The 18,525-nt window shown below is 41.2% G+C and overlaps 1 protein-coding gene across 1 annotated transcript in view; it reads right to left on the bottom strand.

Moving 5' to 3' along the window:
- The window catches only part of MAP2K4 (mitogen-activated protein kinase kinase 4), a 152,696-nt gene that overhangs the window by 23,579 nt on the left and 110,592 nt on the right, over positions 1 to 18,525 (bottom strand). Inside the window, exons 10-11 of the mRNA XM_034647282.1 lie at positions 3,779 to 3,856; positions 749 to 897 (exon numbers count right to left, since the gene is read on the bottom strand). Of these exons, the coding sequence (XP_034503173.1) occupies positions 749 to 897; positions 3,779 to 3,856 (227 nt within the window). The remainder of the gene's footprint in view (positions 1 to 748; positions 898 to 3,778; positions 3,857 to 18,525) is intronic.

Raw genomic sequence — 18,525 nt, 5'->3', positions numbered from 1 at the left:
CCTGCTTCTTCCTCTCCCACTCCCCCTGCTTGTGTTCCCTCTCTCGCTGGCTGTCTCTATCTCTGTCAAATAAATAAATAAAATCTTTAAAAAAACAAAAAAACACAGACTGAAACAGTACAAAGCACGACTGGATTCCTGCCATATCTGCACGTTTATTTTTACGTTCTACGCACACGGGTGTGCACGTGCACACACACCGTTAGAAGGGCACAAACACCACCAGGGGTCGGTTCACTCCTCCCTTGGAACAGGTTTCAGAGAGCCAGCATGTGGTCCGCCAGCTGCGCTCATGGCCTGGCTCCAGCACACGCACACCACCGCATTAGAGGCCGAGTCAGAGTGGAGATCCGCCCCTGCGCCTGCAGTCTGACCTGGGCGGGTCCTGACTTAGCAAAAGCTCCAGGTGATTCCAGTACAACTGCACTGTTAGACCCACATCAGACTAGGATGACCAGTCCCGCCTGGGTTCTATGTGTGGTACAAGGTACTCGGAATCTGGAGGCAGCAGCCCCCCGACCCCGACATCTGTTTTTCATCAGTATTCAGTCATAGAGTGAGAGAGCGATGCCCTCCAGGCCAGCTGGAACCTTCCGTGTGGCCAGTGTGACCCAGAGTCGCAGCTAGGAAGCAGAGTGATCGGAAGAAGCTCCCCTTCCCCAGCGTAAAGGACCAAGGCAGCTAAGAATAAGTAAGCCTCGCTGTCCTCAACACATGGTTTTCGAGAACTCAGAAATCGAGTACTCACCACAAGTTGACAAAGTTGATGAAGCTCGGGGAGAACTCCCTTTCTTCAGAGTTACTCAGCTGTGGAGGGTCCCCTTTGACGACTTGTGTGAGTTGATCAAATACACTATTCCACTTTGGATAAGGAAACCGGCCTGTGGCTAACTCGTACTAGAGAGAACACAGAGAGAAAAACAAAATACACTGGGCATTACCGACTACTCCTCGCTGGAACACCCACATTGAAAATCTGAATTCCAAGCAAAATTCTTGTAAAGCCTTGAATCAAACCCAGATGAGGGTGAGGGGAAATTTTCACAGGTAGTAAGACTAAGTGGAAGGGCTATTTAGAAATCAAGATAAGAGAAGATCAACTGAGTTCGAGGACGGGGACTAAAAGGAAACGCCAGATTTAAACCCAGACACTGTCACCGCTGCCTGAGCACCAGGTAGCCCTTAACTCTGACTCCTTTGTATGAAGAATCCTGGAAGGCTGGTTCTAGAACTTTCCTGGTGCAAAGTGTGCACAATCTGTAGTTATCTGAATGGAAAGCCATGTCCAGAACAGTGGCCAAAGTCATTTTTAAGCTAAGAGAACTTTCAACCAACAAAAGCCCAACCTGAGCTCAAAGGAAGCAACATGCAAATTCTGTTCTCCAGCCAACCTGGGGTTACTATAATTTCACCCACAGGCAGATATTTCTGTAACTGAAGAACTCAAGTCTGGGTCAAACCCCAAATCCTGAACCCCAATAACGGTGCTCGGGACAGTATCTCTAAACCACACCAAACCAGATCTGAAGGGTCTTACGGACATATGTCCCAACGCACCAAAGGTCAAACATACCTGTGGACTATTTTCTCACCTTTCTCTCACTCTGTTCTGAGGATAATGAAAACCAAATGAAAACCAAAAAATTGTGCTTCTTCCAAAAAATGGGTCTAAATCTGCAGCATGGCCTAAATGAGCCCCTTGTTAGGTGCACTGACAGGTGATGGATATGGGAGGGTGAGACCTCCAAGCTCATCGGAGAAGAAGGCATCTGAGAGACAGTGCTGTCTGAGGTGACTCTCTCATAGCTTTCAGCTTAGGGCTATCGGATGGCATCGATTTAGTCAAATATTAAATTACTAGTTTATACAGTGAAAGGAAAGCTACCGAGCAAATGTGAGAGCATCCTCCAATGGGAGGCTGGGATGGGAAGTCCTCCTTCACCCTAAGATGGCACCTTCGGCTCACCACTGTCCCCAGTTACACACACGTCTGTGGGGGGCAGGCAGGCATGCCACACACAGGAAGAAATTCAGTCCTCTGGCTGAGGTTTCTTTTTGACATAAATACAGATGCTCAGGACAAAGTGAACCTTACTGGTTATTTACAACACTAGGAATAACTTCATCAGATTCATTCTTGAGAACAGATGTTAATAAGAGAAGGGAAAGGTAAAATGTACCACAGAAAGTGAAGGACTCAGGAACTTAGAAATTAATTTCACACATTTCTTAATTTTTATAAGATTATCCATATGGAAAATAGATTATGAAGCAATTGTAAGTACTGAATGCTTTGCTTTTAAACAAAGTTTAGCCAGATATACTAAAAGAACTTGCTGAAAATGTTTCTGTTAAAACTTTTCACAAAATTCTGTTTTTATGATGAAGTAAATACTCTCTGTAAACATAACCGGTTTGGACACAGGTGTTTCTGAATCGTGAATATCCTTTACATGCACGCAGTTAGGTACCTCGGCGGGAAGCTATAGGTTGTGCTGTAGGCCTTTGGACCAGTCACCACACCTAAAAGACGCCCAAGTTCCACGTTCTCTCCTAACTAACAAAGAAGGGATTACTTCCCTCCTTTGGTCAGCTGGCTTCACAATGAGAAAAGACTCCAGGAGGTGTTGCCCGTACCAGGTCACGAGGGAAACCGGAGGGAGTCTGCCACAGAGGTGAGCTAGTAGCCCTCAGTTCTCGGTACAGAGAATTCATTAGGCCCGGCAATGTGACTCGCCAGGATCACAAGCAAGGGTGTGTGATTCTCAACTACAGGAAGATCTCAAGACCACATAACGCCAGTGAGCAGATGGGGATTATTTACTGGGCTGCACAAAAATTCTCTGCTCAGAACCTGTGTTACCTCTGGGCTGTGGGACCTTTAAAAATGGGAGGAAATGAAAGGAGAAGTTTGGGCCACCTCCCACACAGGACACGGCCCCATCTAGTGATGGGAAATTCAAAGAACATAGAAGAAGCTGTCCCAAGTCAGAAAAATGCCGAGCTGTGGTAAAACAGCAAGCACAAGAAAAGAGAGCTACAATTTCAAAACAAAATTTACTAATGAGGAAGTAATAAGCACATAAAGATACTTCTAAGACAGAAGGAAAATTTCAGTACAGTCACAGGTGAGAAAGAAGAGTTTATTTCATTGTACTTAGTTGAGAATTAAGTAGCTTCCTCACTCTTCTTTCTCGGTGTCTCTTTAAGAACTTTTATTAGAATTATCCCCTAGGTAGCTCGTGTTCCTCCGGAACTGAGTTACTTTCAGCTCACTCGTTCGTGACTTTTCTATTCGGTGAACAGAAGATTCCAGGTAGAAACTATCCTCCTACAGGTAAACATGTCCGCCTGATGCACACGCCGTACAGAGTATTACCAGACATACTATTCTTGCCTCAGGTGGGAGGAGCCGGTCACCGCCGCACCAACTGCAGGTGGGCCGGCCTCCCCTGTCCCTGTTCTCGATGCAGGTGCTGACTCCTAGTAACTCTGGCCAAGAGATCCAGAGCGACACTGAAGGGCCCGAGGCACTGCATAAAACCTTGAGGAAAACCGTCAACTCTGGTTTGATTTTTAGAGCAAAATACAGACTTTTTTTCAACAACTAGAAGACATAGTCCCTGTGATTATAACCATAGAGAAAAAAATAGGTAAATAAAGTCAAAGACTAGAAGAGGCAAAAAGGAGAAAAAAAGCAGTTCTCATGAGGGGTGGAAGGCTGATAAAATTTTCTTTCCATTCTAAATTTCCTGCTACACCACCGTGACGAACATACCAATGTGATCCCCAAACTCCAGACATCAGAGCGGACGTCATATCCTTGTCGCGACGCACTCGGGTCTATTCTTTCAGGCTGGAACAGAAAGAGAAGTCATGGTCATTAATTACGCATATTCTCAAGGAGCAGGGTGGAAGCAACAGCTGGGTAGGGAGCCGAAATGCCAGCATACTCCTAGAAAAATCCACGTCTAGGGTCAGACTGGGAGTAACAGGAAGCCATCATCATACTGAAAACCAACAACAACAACAAAACCCAACCCAATACCACCTCCATAAAGGGAGCACAAAGCAACTCTTCTAATATTTTCCCCCAAAGGACTCACCAGCATTTACAAACCGGAAGCTGAGAAAAGAAAAAAGGAAGAAAACTGGAAAAGTGAAAAAAATAATTACAGGGTCAGATTAGTAAGCAAGTAGTGGTAAACAGAAAAAAAAAAAAAAAAAGAGTAAGTCTCGTCTGTCTTGTCTGTTTCAATAAGGCCACACCACAATATATCTGAGATACAAGCACAAACATGAGCCAAATCCATTGTAATTACTCCACCCACTCTTCATCATACAGCTAAATGCATCACTATGCGTCTCTTTAAAGATATCTATTAGTCATTTTTAACCAAATTAAGGCACTGTCAAAATATATTATCCTTTCATGCAAACAGCAAAAGTCATCTTTAGTAATTTCTGTGAAGGGAGCATTCTTTACATTTCCTTGAAATAAGGGACCATCATTTACATAGTGTGTCAGGGATGGAGAAGGAGGAGAGAGCCACTAGCACAGAGCTGACAACCGTCCTCAGCCAAGGCTGAGAGTCACTGCTATTGAAAGAAATGTCCAGGACTACAAGAGCTGACTGTGTTCTAATCTCTGCCTGTCGGCTAACAGCTAGTTTGGAGACCTAGTTTACGTAGTTTTGTTTTGAGCATGAGTACTGTGGCTGCATCAGTATTCACTGGAAGTTACTTCGTTTTTAGTTGTGAAAATATGTATTTAAGATGAGATATGAATTACATAAAAATCCCAGAGAGTCAACCAAGAGAGGACAACATTCTGTCCAACAACAGCATGATACACATTTTTCTCAAGGTTTTATGGAACATCCACTGATATAGACCATATTCGGGGCCACAAAACACACCTTATTTTTAAAAAGACAAATCATGCAAAGCACGTACTCAGATCACAAAATCACTAAATTAGAAAGCAGTAACAGAGAGTTACGTGGGAGCTCCCCAAATATCTGGAGATTAAACAGCACACTTCTTTTTTTTTTTTTTTGTAAGATTTTATTTATTTATTTGACAGAGATAGAGACAGCCAGCGAGAGAGGGAACACAAGCAGGGGGAGTGGGAGAGGAAGAAGCAGGCTCCCAGTGGAAGAGCCTGACATGGGGCTCCATCCCAGAACTCCAGGATCACGCCCTGAGCTGAAGGCAGACGCTTAACGACTGAGCCACCCAGGCGCCCCTAAACAGCACACTTCTAAGCAACACACCGATCACAGAGGAAGCCTCAAGTAAAACAACAACAACAACAACAACTAACTTTGCACTACATGCAAATGAAACAGAACTTATCAAATGTTGGGAAATGCAGTGAAAGTAGTATTGAGGGGGAAATTCATAGCACCAAATTCAAATACTAGAAGACAAGACAGATCGCAATCAATACGTCACTTTACAACTTCAAGGAATTAAACAGAAGAACAAGTAAAATAGACAAAAACAAACAAAAACCACAGAGGAAAGACAACAAAACCCAAAAGGATTCTTTAGAACGATCAACAAAACTGACAAACTTTCAGCTACACTGATAGAGTGAAAAGGAGAGACAAATGACTAAAATCAGAACAAAAGAGGGGACATTACTACTGCTCTTCCAGAAATGAAGGAAACGGACACATTATTTGAAAATGAAACCTATTCAAAAATAATACAGAAATCTGAATAGACTGAAAACTACTTTTTCAATGAATTTGTTATTAAAAAACCTTCCCATGAAAAAAGTCAAAACCCAGATGGGTTCTGGTGAACTCTTTCAACAATGCAAGAGAGAAATAACACCAGTCTTACACAAATATACTCACTTGCGGCAACCTAATAAAGACATTACAACACAATTCGTAACCCTCATAAACACAGACACAAAAATTGTTAACAAAAATCATGAGAAAATCTAAATGACAACATGTGAAGAGGTAATAATCATGACCAAGTGGTGTTTACCACTTGGAATACAACGCTGAGTTAAATCTTGAAAAGCAATGTGCTGCACCAAATTTACAGAAAAATGAAGAAATATCATACCACCATCTCAATAAATGTAGGCATCTAACAAAATTCAAAATTCAGTTCTTAGCATACTAAGAGAAAAGAAGGAAACTTCATTTCACAAAGGGCAACCAAAAATCACCAAGAGCTAACATCATATTTACCTGTGAAATCCAGAACACTCCCTTCCTAGTTAAATGTGGAACAAGGTACAACTTTTTTTTTAAAAGATTTTATTTATTTATTTGACAGAGAGAGACAGAGAGAGAACAAGCAGGGGGAGTGGCAGAGGGAGAGGGAGAAGCAGACTCCCCGCTGAGCAGGGAGCCCGATAGGGACTCGATCCAAGCCAAAGGAAGACGCTTCACTGACTGAGCCACACAGGTGCCCCAAGGTACAACTTCTATTCAGCATTATATTGGAGGACCTAGCCAGTACAAAAAAGTAAGGAGGAAAAAAAACAACAACACTATTTTACTCACGGACACTTGAACTTCTGCAACCGTTTACACAGAAAATCCCTCTAAAATTAATAGCAAGGACACAGGGCACAGTGACAAAATATGCAAATTGTCTGTCTTTATTTATAACAACAGCAATATACTGGAAGGGGTGCCTGGTGGCTCAGTCAGTTAAGCATCTGACTCTGGATTTCAACTCAGGTCACAATCTTGGGGTCCTGGGATCAAGCCCCATGTCAGGCTCTGTGCTCAGCGCAGAGTCTGCTTGCCCTTCTCCCTCTGCTCCTTCCCCCACTCTCTCTCTCTCAAATAAAGAAAATCTTTTTTTAAAAAAGAAAAATACTGGAAAATATATTTTTAAATTCTATTTACAACAGTAGCATCAAGAAACATGAATTCCTCAGGGATAATTTAAGAGTTCAAGAGTTCCTACACTGAAAACTACAAAACACTGCTGATAGCAAAATGACCCAATAAACAGAAACAGCAGGTAAGGAAACACTTGGTAATGTCAAGCTATCCACAGGTGAATGGACGAATGAATTGTGGTCTATCAGTGCAATGCAGAACGTCTCAGCAGTAAAAAGAATGAACTAACACACCCAATAGCATGGCTATCTCTTCAAAACACTATGCAGAGAGAAGAAGGCAAGACACAAACCAGCACACAGTGTAAGATGACATTTAGATGAAACTCCGGGAAAAGCAAGTCCAACTCACACTGACAGAAAACAGGACCAATGATCTTTTTTTGGTGACAGGCATCTTCATCTCTTGACTGATGAGGTGACTACATGAGTAACCACATTCGTCAAAATCCGAAGTGTATACTTACAACGGGTGCCTACCATTTGTGGTTCTGGTGGTCATGTCCTCCTGAAATGGCTGTATGTTTATGTCAAAGAGCTGGAGTTTCTAGCACATGTGTGCTAAGAAAACTTACCCAACTCCTGTAAAAAAGTCAAACGAGGACTTCTTTCGATCATACTGGAGCACTGGCAAGCCTACTCAAGGATTATTTACGTGTCCTTTCATTTCACTTGATATTTATTATTCATTAGGGCCAGACACTTAAGTTACGTGATTGCTGGAATATTTTTGCCCGTGAGGGATGTGAATGATTTCTGTTTGGTAACCCCAGAAGTTACTTCTTTGTGGGCCTGGAGATGTGGAGCAGTACTGTATTTGAATGAGCCATCCCATCCCAGTGTTCCTTCCTCAGGGACCATAAATACTGAATTACACAAATGTTCTTGAGCTAGTCTCACCTTCCTGCCTCTCCGGTGTTCTTATGAATGAGTTAAATGTATTTTTGACAGGTTCTTTCTTTACTTGTATGTATAATATGTTTAACATTTTGAAAATTATTCTTTGCGAAGAGTAGATATTTAAGATTCATGAAATTATTTATAGACTCTGCATCCTAAATCTAAATCCAAAGTACAGGTTTGAAAAACAAAAAGTTTTTAAAAGTATGAAGTTTAAAGGAAAACATCAACTCGGAGAATAGGCTATGTAACATTAACAAAAATAGGAACAACAACAAAAGATAAAACAATTTTATATCCAAAAGTATATATAAAAATGAATACACAACTCAAGTTACTCTGTATTGAAATATATAAAATAAAAACCAAGAAATAAGGAGAAACTGACAATCGTAATGTTAACAGATTTTGAACAAATTTCCTTAATTTTCTTGGATTAAAGAGGAGAAAAAGAGGGCTTAATAAATGTAGTTAATAATGCAGAACTGGCCTTTTCCAATATTTCATTTTTAACTGATCACTGATCATGCTAAAAAGAATCTCACTATGTTCCAAAAGGCAGAAATGTACAGGCTAAAAAGCTCTGAAAGGAAGTAATAAACCAAGAGATTAAAAAGAATCAATGAAACAACTTTGTAGTGGTTAGCTATGATGTGTAACAAATTATCCTAAAATTTAGTAGCTTTAAAACAACAAACGTTTATTATCTCACAGTTTCCGTGAGTCAGGATTCAGGGACTAGTTTTGATGCGTGGTTCCGGCTCAGGGTGAATCATGACTACAGTCAAGATGTTGGGTAGGGCTGACGACTTTACTGGATTCTGGAGGATTTGTCACCAAGCTCATTCACACGGTTCCTGGCAGGAAGCCTTAGTTCCTCACCAGAGTCTCTCATAAAGCTGCTTAAGTGTCTTCACAACATGGTAGTTAGCTCTCCCCAAAGTGAGCAATCCAAGAAAGAAAGAAGAAAGAAGCTACAATGTTTTTTTATGACCTACTCTCAGAAGGGACACAATGTCCCTTCCGCCCTATGTTCTTCATTAGAAGTGACTCACTAAGTTCAGTCCATGCTTCAGGCTGTACTTGGTCTCCACCTTTTAAAGGGAAGTGTAGGGAAGAAACTGTGGACAAATTTTTAAACTACCACACTTCTGGGTATTAAATAACATTCCAGTAAACAGCTCTCACATCTAACATTTAAAACAACTAGGAAAACAAAAATATGTATGTGTATACATGTACACACATGTACACACCCACACGCATGCTGATGCTGAGGAAATAGTAAAATTTCACTGGTTTTGAAGAATTCTCTATCTTTCCTCAAAGACTCCTGGCTAAGATGGATTTCAATCTCAAAGAACAGAAAACTATGCCACCACAGATGTTCTGAAGTCTGGGGAAACTTTTTTGAGCTCAAGGAGGTCAAACATGTTTCGCTCATGAGATAATCATTAACTTTTTACTATATGAATAAAATAAAGATGGAAATTTTCCCAATTCAATTTTTAAAGCTGGCATAGCCCATATAAAACCTTCACAATATGAACTATAAACCAATCTCATTTAAACATTTTTATGCAGAAATTATAAATATTAACATACCAAATGTAAAAATTTATTAAACATATAAACTATGAGCCAGGTAGGGATTATTTCTCAAATGCCAGAATGATTCAACCACAGGAAATAAATTACTATGATCATCCTATCAGTAACTATGCAGGGAGAAACATTTCCTCATGGATTGACTGACACCACAAAGGCACTTAATAAAATTTTAACAGCTGTTCCTGATTCGTTCTCATCTTCTCTCTCTCTCTCACACACACAGAGAGAAATGCACACAGACTTAAATCAGAAAAAAAAAATTTGCTTTCAAGTCCAAAAAAACATGAGAATCCTGCTATCAATATTGTCATTCAACATCTAGATGTTCTAGGCAAAGCAACAGAAGTAAATATGAGAAAAGTAAATGCGTATGCATGTATGAGAAAGATCAATAAATATATAAAGAGGGCCAAGGCAAAAATTATTTGCAGAATGGTACCTTGAGTACAGTCTGAGACCTATTCAAAAAAGAGGCAGATGAGTAATTTGGCTGGTTATAAAATTAACATATCAATCTAAATAGCTTCCCTCTGTGTGTCAGCAATTATTAGGAAAACACATTACATTACATTCAAAATAGCCACACAAAATTGTCTTAGCACCCGAGAATACAGCAGGGAACAAAGACTCAGGCCTCAAAGGGCTTACAATCTGGTTGGGAGATACAGATACTGAAACAAATCATCAGGTGGTGATGAGGGTTACGAAGCAGAGCAGGGTCAGGAGAAGAGAGAAAGGGAGGGCACCATGCCAGAGGCAGTGGTCCAGGAAGGATTATCAAAGCATGTGCCTCAAGTCCTAACCTAAGTGAAAAACTGGCACATTAAACATATTCACAGGGGGGGCGCCTGGGTGGCACGGCGGTTAAGCGTCTGCCTTCGGCTCAGGGCGTGATCCTGGCGTTATGGGATCGAGCCCCACATCAGGCTCCTCCGCTATGAGCCTGCTTCTTCCTCTCCCACTCCCCCTGCTGTGTTCCCTCTCTCGCTGGCTGTCTCTATCTCAATCTCTGTCTCTGTCGCATAAATAAATAAAATCTTTAAAAAAAAAAAAAAAGTATTCACAGGGGAAAGAGTTCCAAGGAGGAAGGAAAAGACCACGAGGGAGGAATATCCTCCCATACACATGGGGAACAGAGAGGTCAGTGTGGTGGCCGGAGCTGGGCAAACGAGGTTGAAGGTAACATGAGGGCAATTCAGAAAGACAGCTGAGGGCCAGATCACGCAGAGCATTGTGGGCCCACTATGAGGAGTTAGGGATGAGGTGGTGTCATCTGACAATGCTTGGAAAGGACAACTGGCTACTGTGTTGAGCACAGACTACGTAGTAGAACAAGGTTAAGCAGGGAGACCATTCTGGGAACGACAGCCATCAGGCAGGTGAGGAATGCCAGCGGCCCGGCCAAGGAAATCCGTGGTTTTTAAAAAGAGGGTGGGTTCCATGCTGTGAAAGTAAAGCAGACAAGCCTTTGCTTATGGACAGGATGCAGAATATGGAAAGTAGAAGGAAATGAAACTCCCAAGTCTATGTCCTGAGCAACTGGAAAGAGAGAGCTGGTATTTGCTGAAATACAGACAAACTGATGGGGCGGGGGGTGGGAGGGGTACAGTTCCCTGATCTTGTAGGGAGCAGAGAGGTGATATGATGCGGTCAAGAGCTCAGTAATGGACTTCTTATATTTATGACTTCTATGGGATCTAAGAAGGGTTATAAAGTAGGAAACTAGACACATGATTTTGGAATTGACAGCTGAGATGTGGACAGGAAAGAAATCATGAGCATTCGTCATTGCTGAGCATCCACTAAGTGACAGATGCTGCGCCTTGAACAAGAGACAGAAGGTATTACTCCTTAGGATTGGATGAACTCACTAAAAACAATTGGGTGGTTAAGAGGAAAAAAAGGGATTGAACACTCAGCCCTGGGGCACACCAGTGTAAAGAGACTGGGAGCATGAGAAGGCCCTAGAGAACCAGGAGAGAGAGAGAGGCCAGCCAGGAAGGTAGCTAAGAGCATGGAATGTCACGAAACCGAGTGACAAAGTCCTTCAAGAACATAGCATTTCAAACATTACAGGAAAACTATGGAAGATCACGACTCAAAACTCACCACAGTCTTCGGCAACATAAAAGATGGTGTTCACTCTGATGACAGCAGTTAAAATGCAGTGATGGGGGCAAAAGAACCCACTAGGAAGGGTCCAAAAAGAATTAAAGGAGAAAAACGGGTCACCGGGGTGGCTCAGTTGGTTGAGCGTCTGACTCTTCATTTCAGCTCAGGTCTTGATCTCAGGGTCATGAGCTCAAGCCCCATGTTGGGCTTGAAAACAAAAAAAGGAGAAAAAGCACACATAGTGGGTATAAAGTATTCAGAAATGATGACAAAATTTGAAAAAATTTATTAAGAAATGTGTACCGCCTGTGAGAAGGAAAAATTAACAAGAAACATGAAGATAACCAGAGTGAATGGAGAGAAACAACATATTTTTCATTGGGAAGACTCAAGAACATAAAAATGCAATAACCAAAGGAATTTATATGTCTAGTGAGATGCCAGTTAGGTTCCTGCTGAGTTATTTTTAATAATGATACACTGTTCATATGAAACATACAGAAAGATGACACAACACAATCCAGAAACAGTCCCAAATCCAAGAATTTAGTACAAGAGTACTGATTCTAAACAAAGGAGTTTGAATAAACAGATAATTAAAAATAAAATTTTTATTTTATAGGTGAAGGGGATTAACTTGTCACCATGAGTGCTGAGTAATGCATAGAATCGCTGACTCAATATATTATACACATGAGACTAACACCACCATATATTAATTATTCTTAATTAAGAAAAAAAAAATAGGGGCGCCTGGGTGGCTCAGTCAGTTAAGCATCTGAGTCTTGATTTAGGCTCAGGTCATGATCTCAGGGTCATGGGATCAAACCCCGCATCTGGCTCTGTGCTCAGCAGGGAGTCTTCTCTCTCCCTCTTCCTCCAGCTCATGTTGTCTCTCTCTCAAACAAATAAATAAAATCTTTAAAAAAAATAAATATAAAAAAATAAAAGTTTAAAAAAATGTATAACTGATTAACCATCTGTGGGGAGAAAAGTTACTCTCTTTCCCTTAATAACACATCAACACCAATCACAGCAGGACTAAAAACCTAAAATGTAAAGAACAAAAGCCTAACCTTAGGTACTCCAACTTGACTGTGCAACCATGTCTAATCTTGGCATAAGAAAGATCCTTCGAGACATGCTAACAGCCAGAAACCGTAAAGGTAACACTGATAAACTCACCACAGGGAATTTTTCTATTTCTGCAATTCAACCACAAAATATGTAAAATTTCAAGACAAAGGACAACTTCTGGGAAAACATATGTCACCTAATAAGAAATGGGTTAAAAGTCTCATTACATTTTGCATCAGTACAAAGGACTTTTATCCTCATAGAAAAATGGACAAAGGTTAATACATAAAAGTGGCCAAATATAAGAAAAAATGCATAAGTATCTAACTTTTTCAATGATTTTAAAATACATAATAAAAATCCCAGGAAATTTTTCACAAATTCCATTCTGGCCTATCAACTCAACAAAGATAAAACTATAACACTCTAACCCAGAATGACACCTATTTAGAAAACACCCTTTTAATTTTATATCATTTCCCCAAAGGTCTCGAGAGGCGTGAACTTTTATAGCCAAACAAAAATAGAAAGAGTTGCGTGAAGACACAGCTTAAAAATTTTGCAGCAATATTCAGAATAACAAAACACACACACACACACAAAACCCACAACCAGGCAAAAATAGAAAGTCAGTTAATTGATAGTGGCTAAATTCATTATATGTATAAAGATGCATCGACCTAGAAACATGCCTGCAAATGCCTACAGAGCAGATAAAAAGCATATGTGTAATAAGATTACGTTTACATAAAAACGTAGCAGGACATAGGCTCACAACAATTTTTTCCCTTCATGAATGAATTGATGGGTAATTAATTCTCTATTTTATTAGTCTGCATTTTACCTTTTATTTATTGAACACAGACATAATCTTCCAATAAGAAATATATTTACAAAACTATCAATAGTAGAGATCTTCAAATGTAGAGTTATTTCATTTAGGGGGCGCCTGGGTGGCACAGCAGTTAAGCGTCTGCCTTCGGCTCAGGGCGTGATCCTGGCATTATGGGATCGAGCCCCACGTCAGGCTCCTCCACTATGAGCCTGCTTCTTCCTCTCCCACTCCCCCTGCTTGTGTTCCCTCTCTCGCTGGCTGTCTCTATCTCTGTCGAATAAATAAATAAAATCTTTAAAAAAAAATGTAGAGTTATTTCATTTAACATTTTTAAAAACAGGCATAATGCGATGGGATTTCAAAGTCACTAGGAAGTGAAAATATCAAGCCACTGGGGATAAGCTGTTCATCTCAAAGTCACAGGTACAAACAGAAAAAGTGACATGTGAGCCTCATTTGGGAATGTGCACATATATGCATTCAAGAGAGAAAAAAAAAACCAGATCTTGACTCTTTCCCCAAATATTACAAAATGTTTTACTAGGCAAAAAATATTAAGAATCTTTAAGAAATTCAAAATTAAAGTAGAAACCTCTTCTTAGAAGAAAACCATCATGGGGGAAACCTGGGTGGCCCAGTCAGTGAAGCATCTGCCTTCAGCTCAGGTCACGATCTCAGGATCCTGGGATCGAGCCCCATCTCGGGCTCCCTGCTCAGTGGGGACTCTGCTTGTTACTCTGCACCCCCCGCCTCGTTGTGTTCTCTCGCCCTCTCTCAAATAAATAATCAAATCTTTAAAAAATAAATACATGATAAATAAATAAATAAATAAAAAGAAAACCAGCATGGACATAACACCCAAGATCGGGTAGGGGTGGGGGGCTGTTGTTTTCTAACATTCAGAAATAAGCATTCCAACTGCTACACAAAGATAGGGTATTGGTTACTCAACTACAAATCCACATTTCCAAAGATGACAGAAATGTTGCTGGACGTTGTTTGCTAAGCTTGATTTCTGTGAAGTCAATATTCTCCGGGACTGTGTGCAGTCCCACTACTGACTCAAAGAAGGGTGGCCTTCAGTTAACGTTTTTCTAACAGCTTTCCTGAGATATAATCCACATACCACACAATTCACCCAACAGAAGCACTCAATTCAATGGCTTTTCCTATATTCCCAGAGCCAGGCAACCATGACCAGAGTCAGTTCTAGAACCTTTCCCCCACCCCACACTTTTGGCCATCACCACCTCACTGTCCTACAACTGCCCCCCTCCCACCCCGCAGAGCTACTAATCTGCCTGCCGTTGCTACAGGTTTCCCTATTCTGGACTTTCATATGAATGGAATCACAGTGTGTGTGATCTTTCCATAGCTGGCTTCTTCCACTTAGTATCATGTCTTCAAGGTCTGCCCGTGTCCGAGCATGGATCAGTACTTTGTTTTGGTCTCAGACTGAGTAATATTCCCTTGTAGGCACAGACCACATTTTGTTTGTGCCTTCATCCACTGATGGACATTCGAGTTATTCCTACCTGTTGGCTCTCATATATTCATGCGCAAGTTCCTGTGTGGACATGTGCTTTCACTTCTCTCGGGTATATACCTGGGAGTCCAATTTACTGGGTCCTATTGTACTTGTACGTTGAAATGTTTGAGGAACTGCCAGGATCTTTTTCCGAAGGGGCTGCATCGTCTTGCACTCCCACCGGCAGTGCAGGACAGCTCCAGTGTCTCCATACCTCCAACAACGCATGGTGGTCTCTGACTTGTTGATTCGAGCCATCCTAGTGAGGATGAGGTGGTGCCTCATTGTGGTTGAAAGTCTTCAATTTTTGGCCCAAGAAGAACTGGAATGTAACTGATCGACGAAGCTGTAAAAGCAATAGCTAACTACCCTGAAGAAAACTTATTTTTCCCAAATGAAAAGCCTGACTGAGACAGTTACATCATTTATAACGCTACTGAATAAACTGTTTTCCACAGACTAGGCTCTCTTTTAGTTATCAACACGCGTGCCACAAAAATGAAGTGGGTTCCACTGACGAATATTTGGGGAATGCTAGATTTAGAAAAGATGTTTCTTTATTGAGACTTTTCTCGATACTTCTGATTAGTGTGCTAATAGACGTCATGTATCTATACCACACGGTGATTCCCACTTAGTTATCTGGCCCTAGAAAGCTTTCTTGACAAAATAACCATAACACGTCATCCAGAAGTAAAATTTTTAAAAAGCCACTTTGTATGCTGTCTCCTAGTTATTTGAACAGAATTCCTGTGAAGTCATACTGTCTTCATTAAAAATGATATACGGAGTGACCACAGCAAAAAAGAGCACAGCAGGTAGTCCAAGGGGCCAACCCTCCAAAGAAACATGAAAAAATAAAGCAAAAACTATCATGACCAACCCTGTCAGAATTCTGGGGGAAAAAAATCCAAAGTTTCTAACAGCCAAGCAAACAATGAATCAACAAGCCAACTTAAAAATGGTAGGAAACGTCGGCAGCGTTTTTTACTTGACTCCGCCCCAATCCCTGCTCCAGCTCAACAGCAGTCTTGAAGACGGCAGCCGGCATTCCCGGGGTTGGACCCGGGACCCTGGGTCCAGAGGGAAGAGGAAGCAGCAGAGCAGACCTTAATCATGAAGAGCTGTGTTTGTCTGTTCCAACCTGTCTGGGGGCGATGAAGACTGCGTGTGGTGCCCGCCTCTGTTCTGCCTAACTTGGATCTCACTCAAGGCAGGAAAGCAGAGGACATTCCTCGAACACACTGGAAGGCAAATGAATGACCTGAGGATGGCTGGGGCAAAAGATGGGGACAGAGATATATCAGAGCACCTGAAGCATGGCAGGAAAAGTAGACAGCAGCGTTTGTTTGGAAAATCAAGCCACTCAAAATCCCCTGTGTATACTGAGGATTTTAGAAAGCCACGGGAAGGCCCGGGGCAGGACACAAACTCGGAAAGACCTGAGAGGAACTTAAGCTGTAACGTCTGGCTGATCTACAGACTGAGGGCAAATAAGAAGCAGAAGTGAAGGAAGGTTTGTCTATGGTTGGGCTAAACAGGAGGGCCCAAGGACAAAGCCAATTTGCAAAGACTGGAATATTTGGGGGTTTTTTCCTCTTTGTTTTCTTTATGGATTTTTTTTTCCTTTTTGGGTCCTGGTATCCAAAAACAAAACAAAACCCTAAGAAAACAAAAAACAAAACTGTCAAAACACTAGCAGAACACAAGCTAAGGAAACAGACATCAGAGACCACACAGGAGTAAGAACACAGACTTTAAAACAAGACTGTAGGGAAAAAATCACTAGAAGAACAGCTACATCTCACAGAAAGGAACAAAACCATGAGAAGAGGGGAAGAATCATCACGCTTTATTTCCAGAATTAATAATTTAGTTCCAAAATCACCACATTTTATTTATTTCAGAGAGAGCACGTGTGAGCCAGGGTGGGGTGGGGGAGCAGAGGGAGAGAGAATCTCGGGAAGACTTGCCACTGACACAGAGCCCGATGTGGGGCTCGATCTCACGACCCTGAAATCACGACCTGAGCTGAAACCAAGAGTCGGAAGCTTAACCGACAAAGCCACCCAGGCGGCCATAATATCAAATGTCCACATTTATCACCACATAATATTCAAAGTGTCCAGTTTCTCACACACACACAAATATAAAGCATGCAAAGAAACTGGAAAGTATGACCCATTCGCTGGAGACATGAACAGAAACTAGAAAGTACCCGAGGAAGCACAGACATTGAATTCCCAATTCTAAGTCAGATAACCCAGGTGGAATGGAAAAATTCCTAAAAGCACACAAATTACCAAAACTGACACAGAAGAATTAGAAAAACTGAATAGAACTGTAACAAGCAAAGAGACAGAGTCTGTAATAGAAGCCTACCAATAAAAATAAGTCTTACAGGAACTGGTAAATAATTTCTTTACCAGATATTTTGAAAACGTGAATGGTCTTCCAAAGGGAAAAAAGTGAATACCACTGTTTCAGTCTTAGATACAAGTGGAAAATGAAAAGCATATCCTGAAGAGTCATTTTCTGAAACCAAAGAGACAGAGACAGAATATGAATGAATGAATGTATATTACTCAATTTGCTGAACAAAGATCAAAACAGGACATAAACATCAACACTTTCCTGATGTTGCTGAGCTGGACCTTGATGAGATTTTCATGCCTAATAGGCTGTATCTGCTTTAAGAGGAGATTATGTCAGGGTTTGAGAAATGCCTGGGATAAATGCACAGACACATTTCAGAAAGTACTGCTATAAAATGAGCTCTTACCTCTACCACCAATTAGGACTAAGTACCTTACAAACCGATACGGATGGGATTCTATCCCAGAAGGGGAAGAGATGCAAGGGGAAACTCTACTCAAAGACAGGGAAACTGCTGTGACTTTTCAGAAGTCTCTTCGTGTTGGAGGACAGTAGAGGGGAAGCATGTGAGGCTAGTGGGTGAAGGAATCCTTCGAAAATGAAAACATCATCAATTACTCATTTGGAGAAGAGGAACAAAGAAAAAAAATTGAGAAAATGAATTTCTGTTTTAAATGTCTCAATTGTTTAAAAGGGGGGAAATAAGCATTTCTATGAGCATTACAGTTAGTGAAATAACCTGATATGATGTGCTTTGCTATGTGATGCAATACGAGTCACCCATCGTCTACGAAGGACCCAGGCTGAAAAACGGACAGCCTGAAACTCCTCACAGGGGAACGGTAATCAGACAAATCCAGACTGTGGGACACTCCTGGGAAATCTATGTATGAACAATGGATCAGGTGATGCCATGAAATTCTCGTTAATTACTTTAGGTTTCTGTTTTAGGTGTGGTCACGGTATTGTGGTTATATAGAAGACTGCCCTTTTCCGTGGGAGCTATATGCAGAAACATTTAGGACGAAACTCATGATTATCTGCCACTTACGTTCAAATGGCCCAGAACACACACACACACACACACACACACACTAGATGAGGAGGTGCGGAGGTCCCAAAATGTTAACATTAACAATTGGTTTATGGAAAAACCTGTGTTTCAACTCTACATTTTATACATCTTTATGTTAAATAATGTAAAAA

The sequence above is a fragment of the Ailuropoda melanoleuca genome, chromosome 17 (assembly GCF_002007445.2).
Source record: "Ailuropoda melanoleuca isolate Jingjing chromosome 17, ASM200744v2, whole genome shotgun sequence".
In the NCBI taxonomy this organism is placed as follows: Eukaryota; Metazoa; Chordata; class Mammalia; order Carnivora; family Ursidae; genus Ailuropoda; species Ailuropoda melanoleuca.
This window is presented reverse-complemented; position numbering and strand designations above follow the sequence as displayed.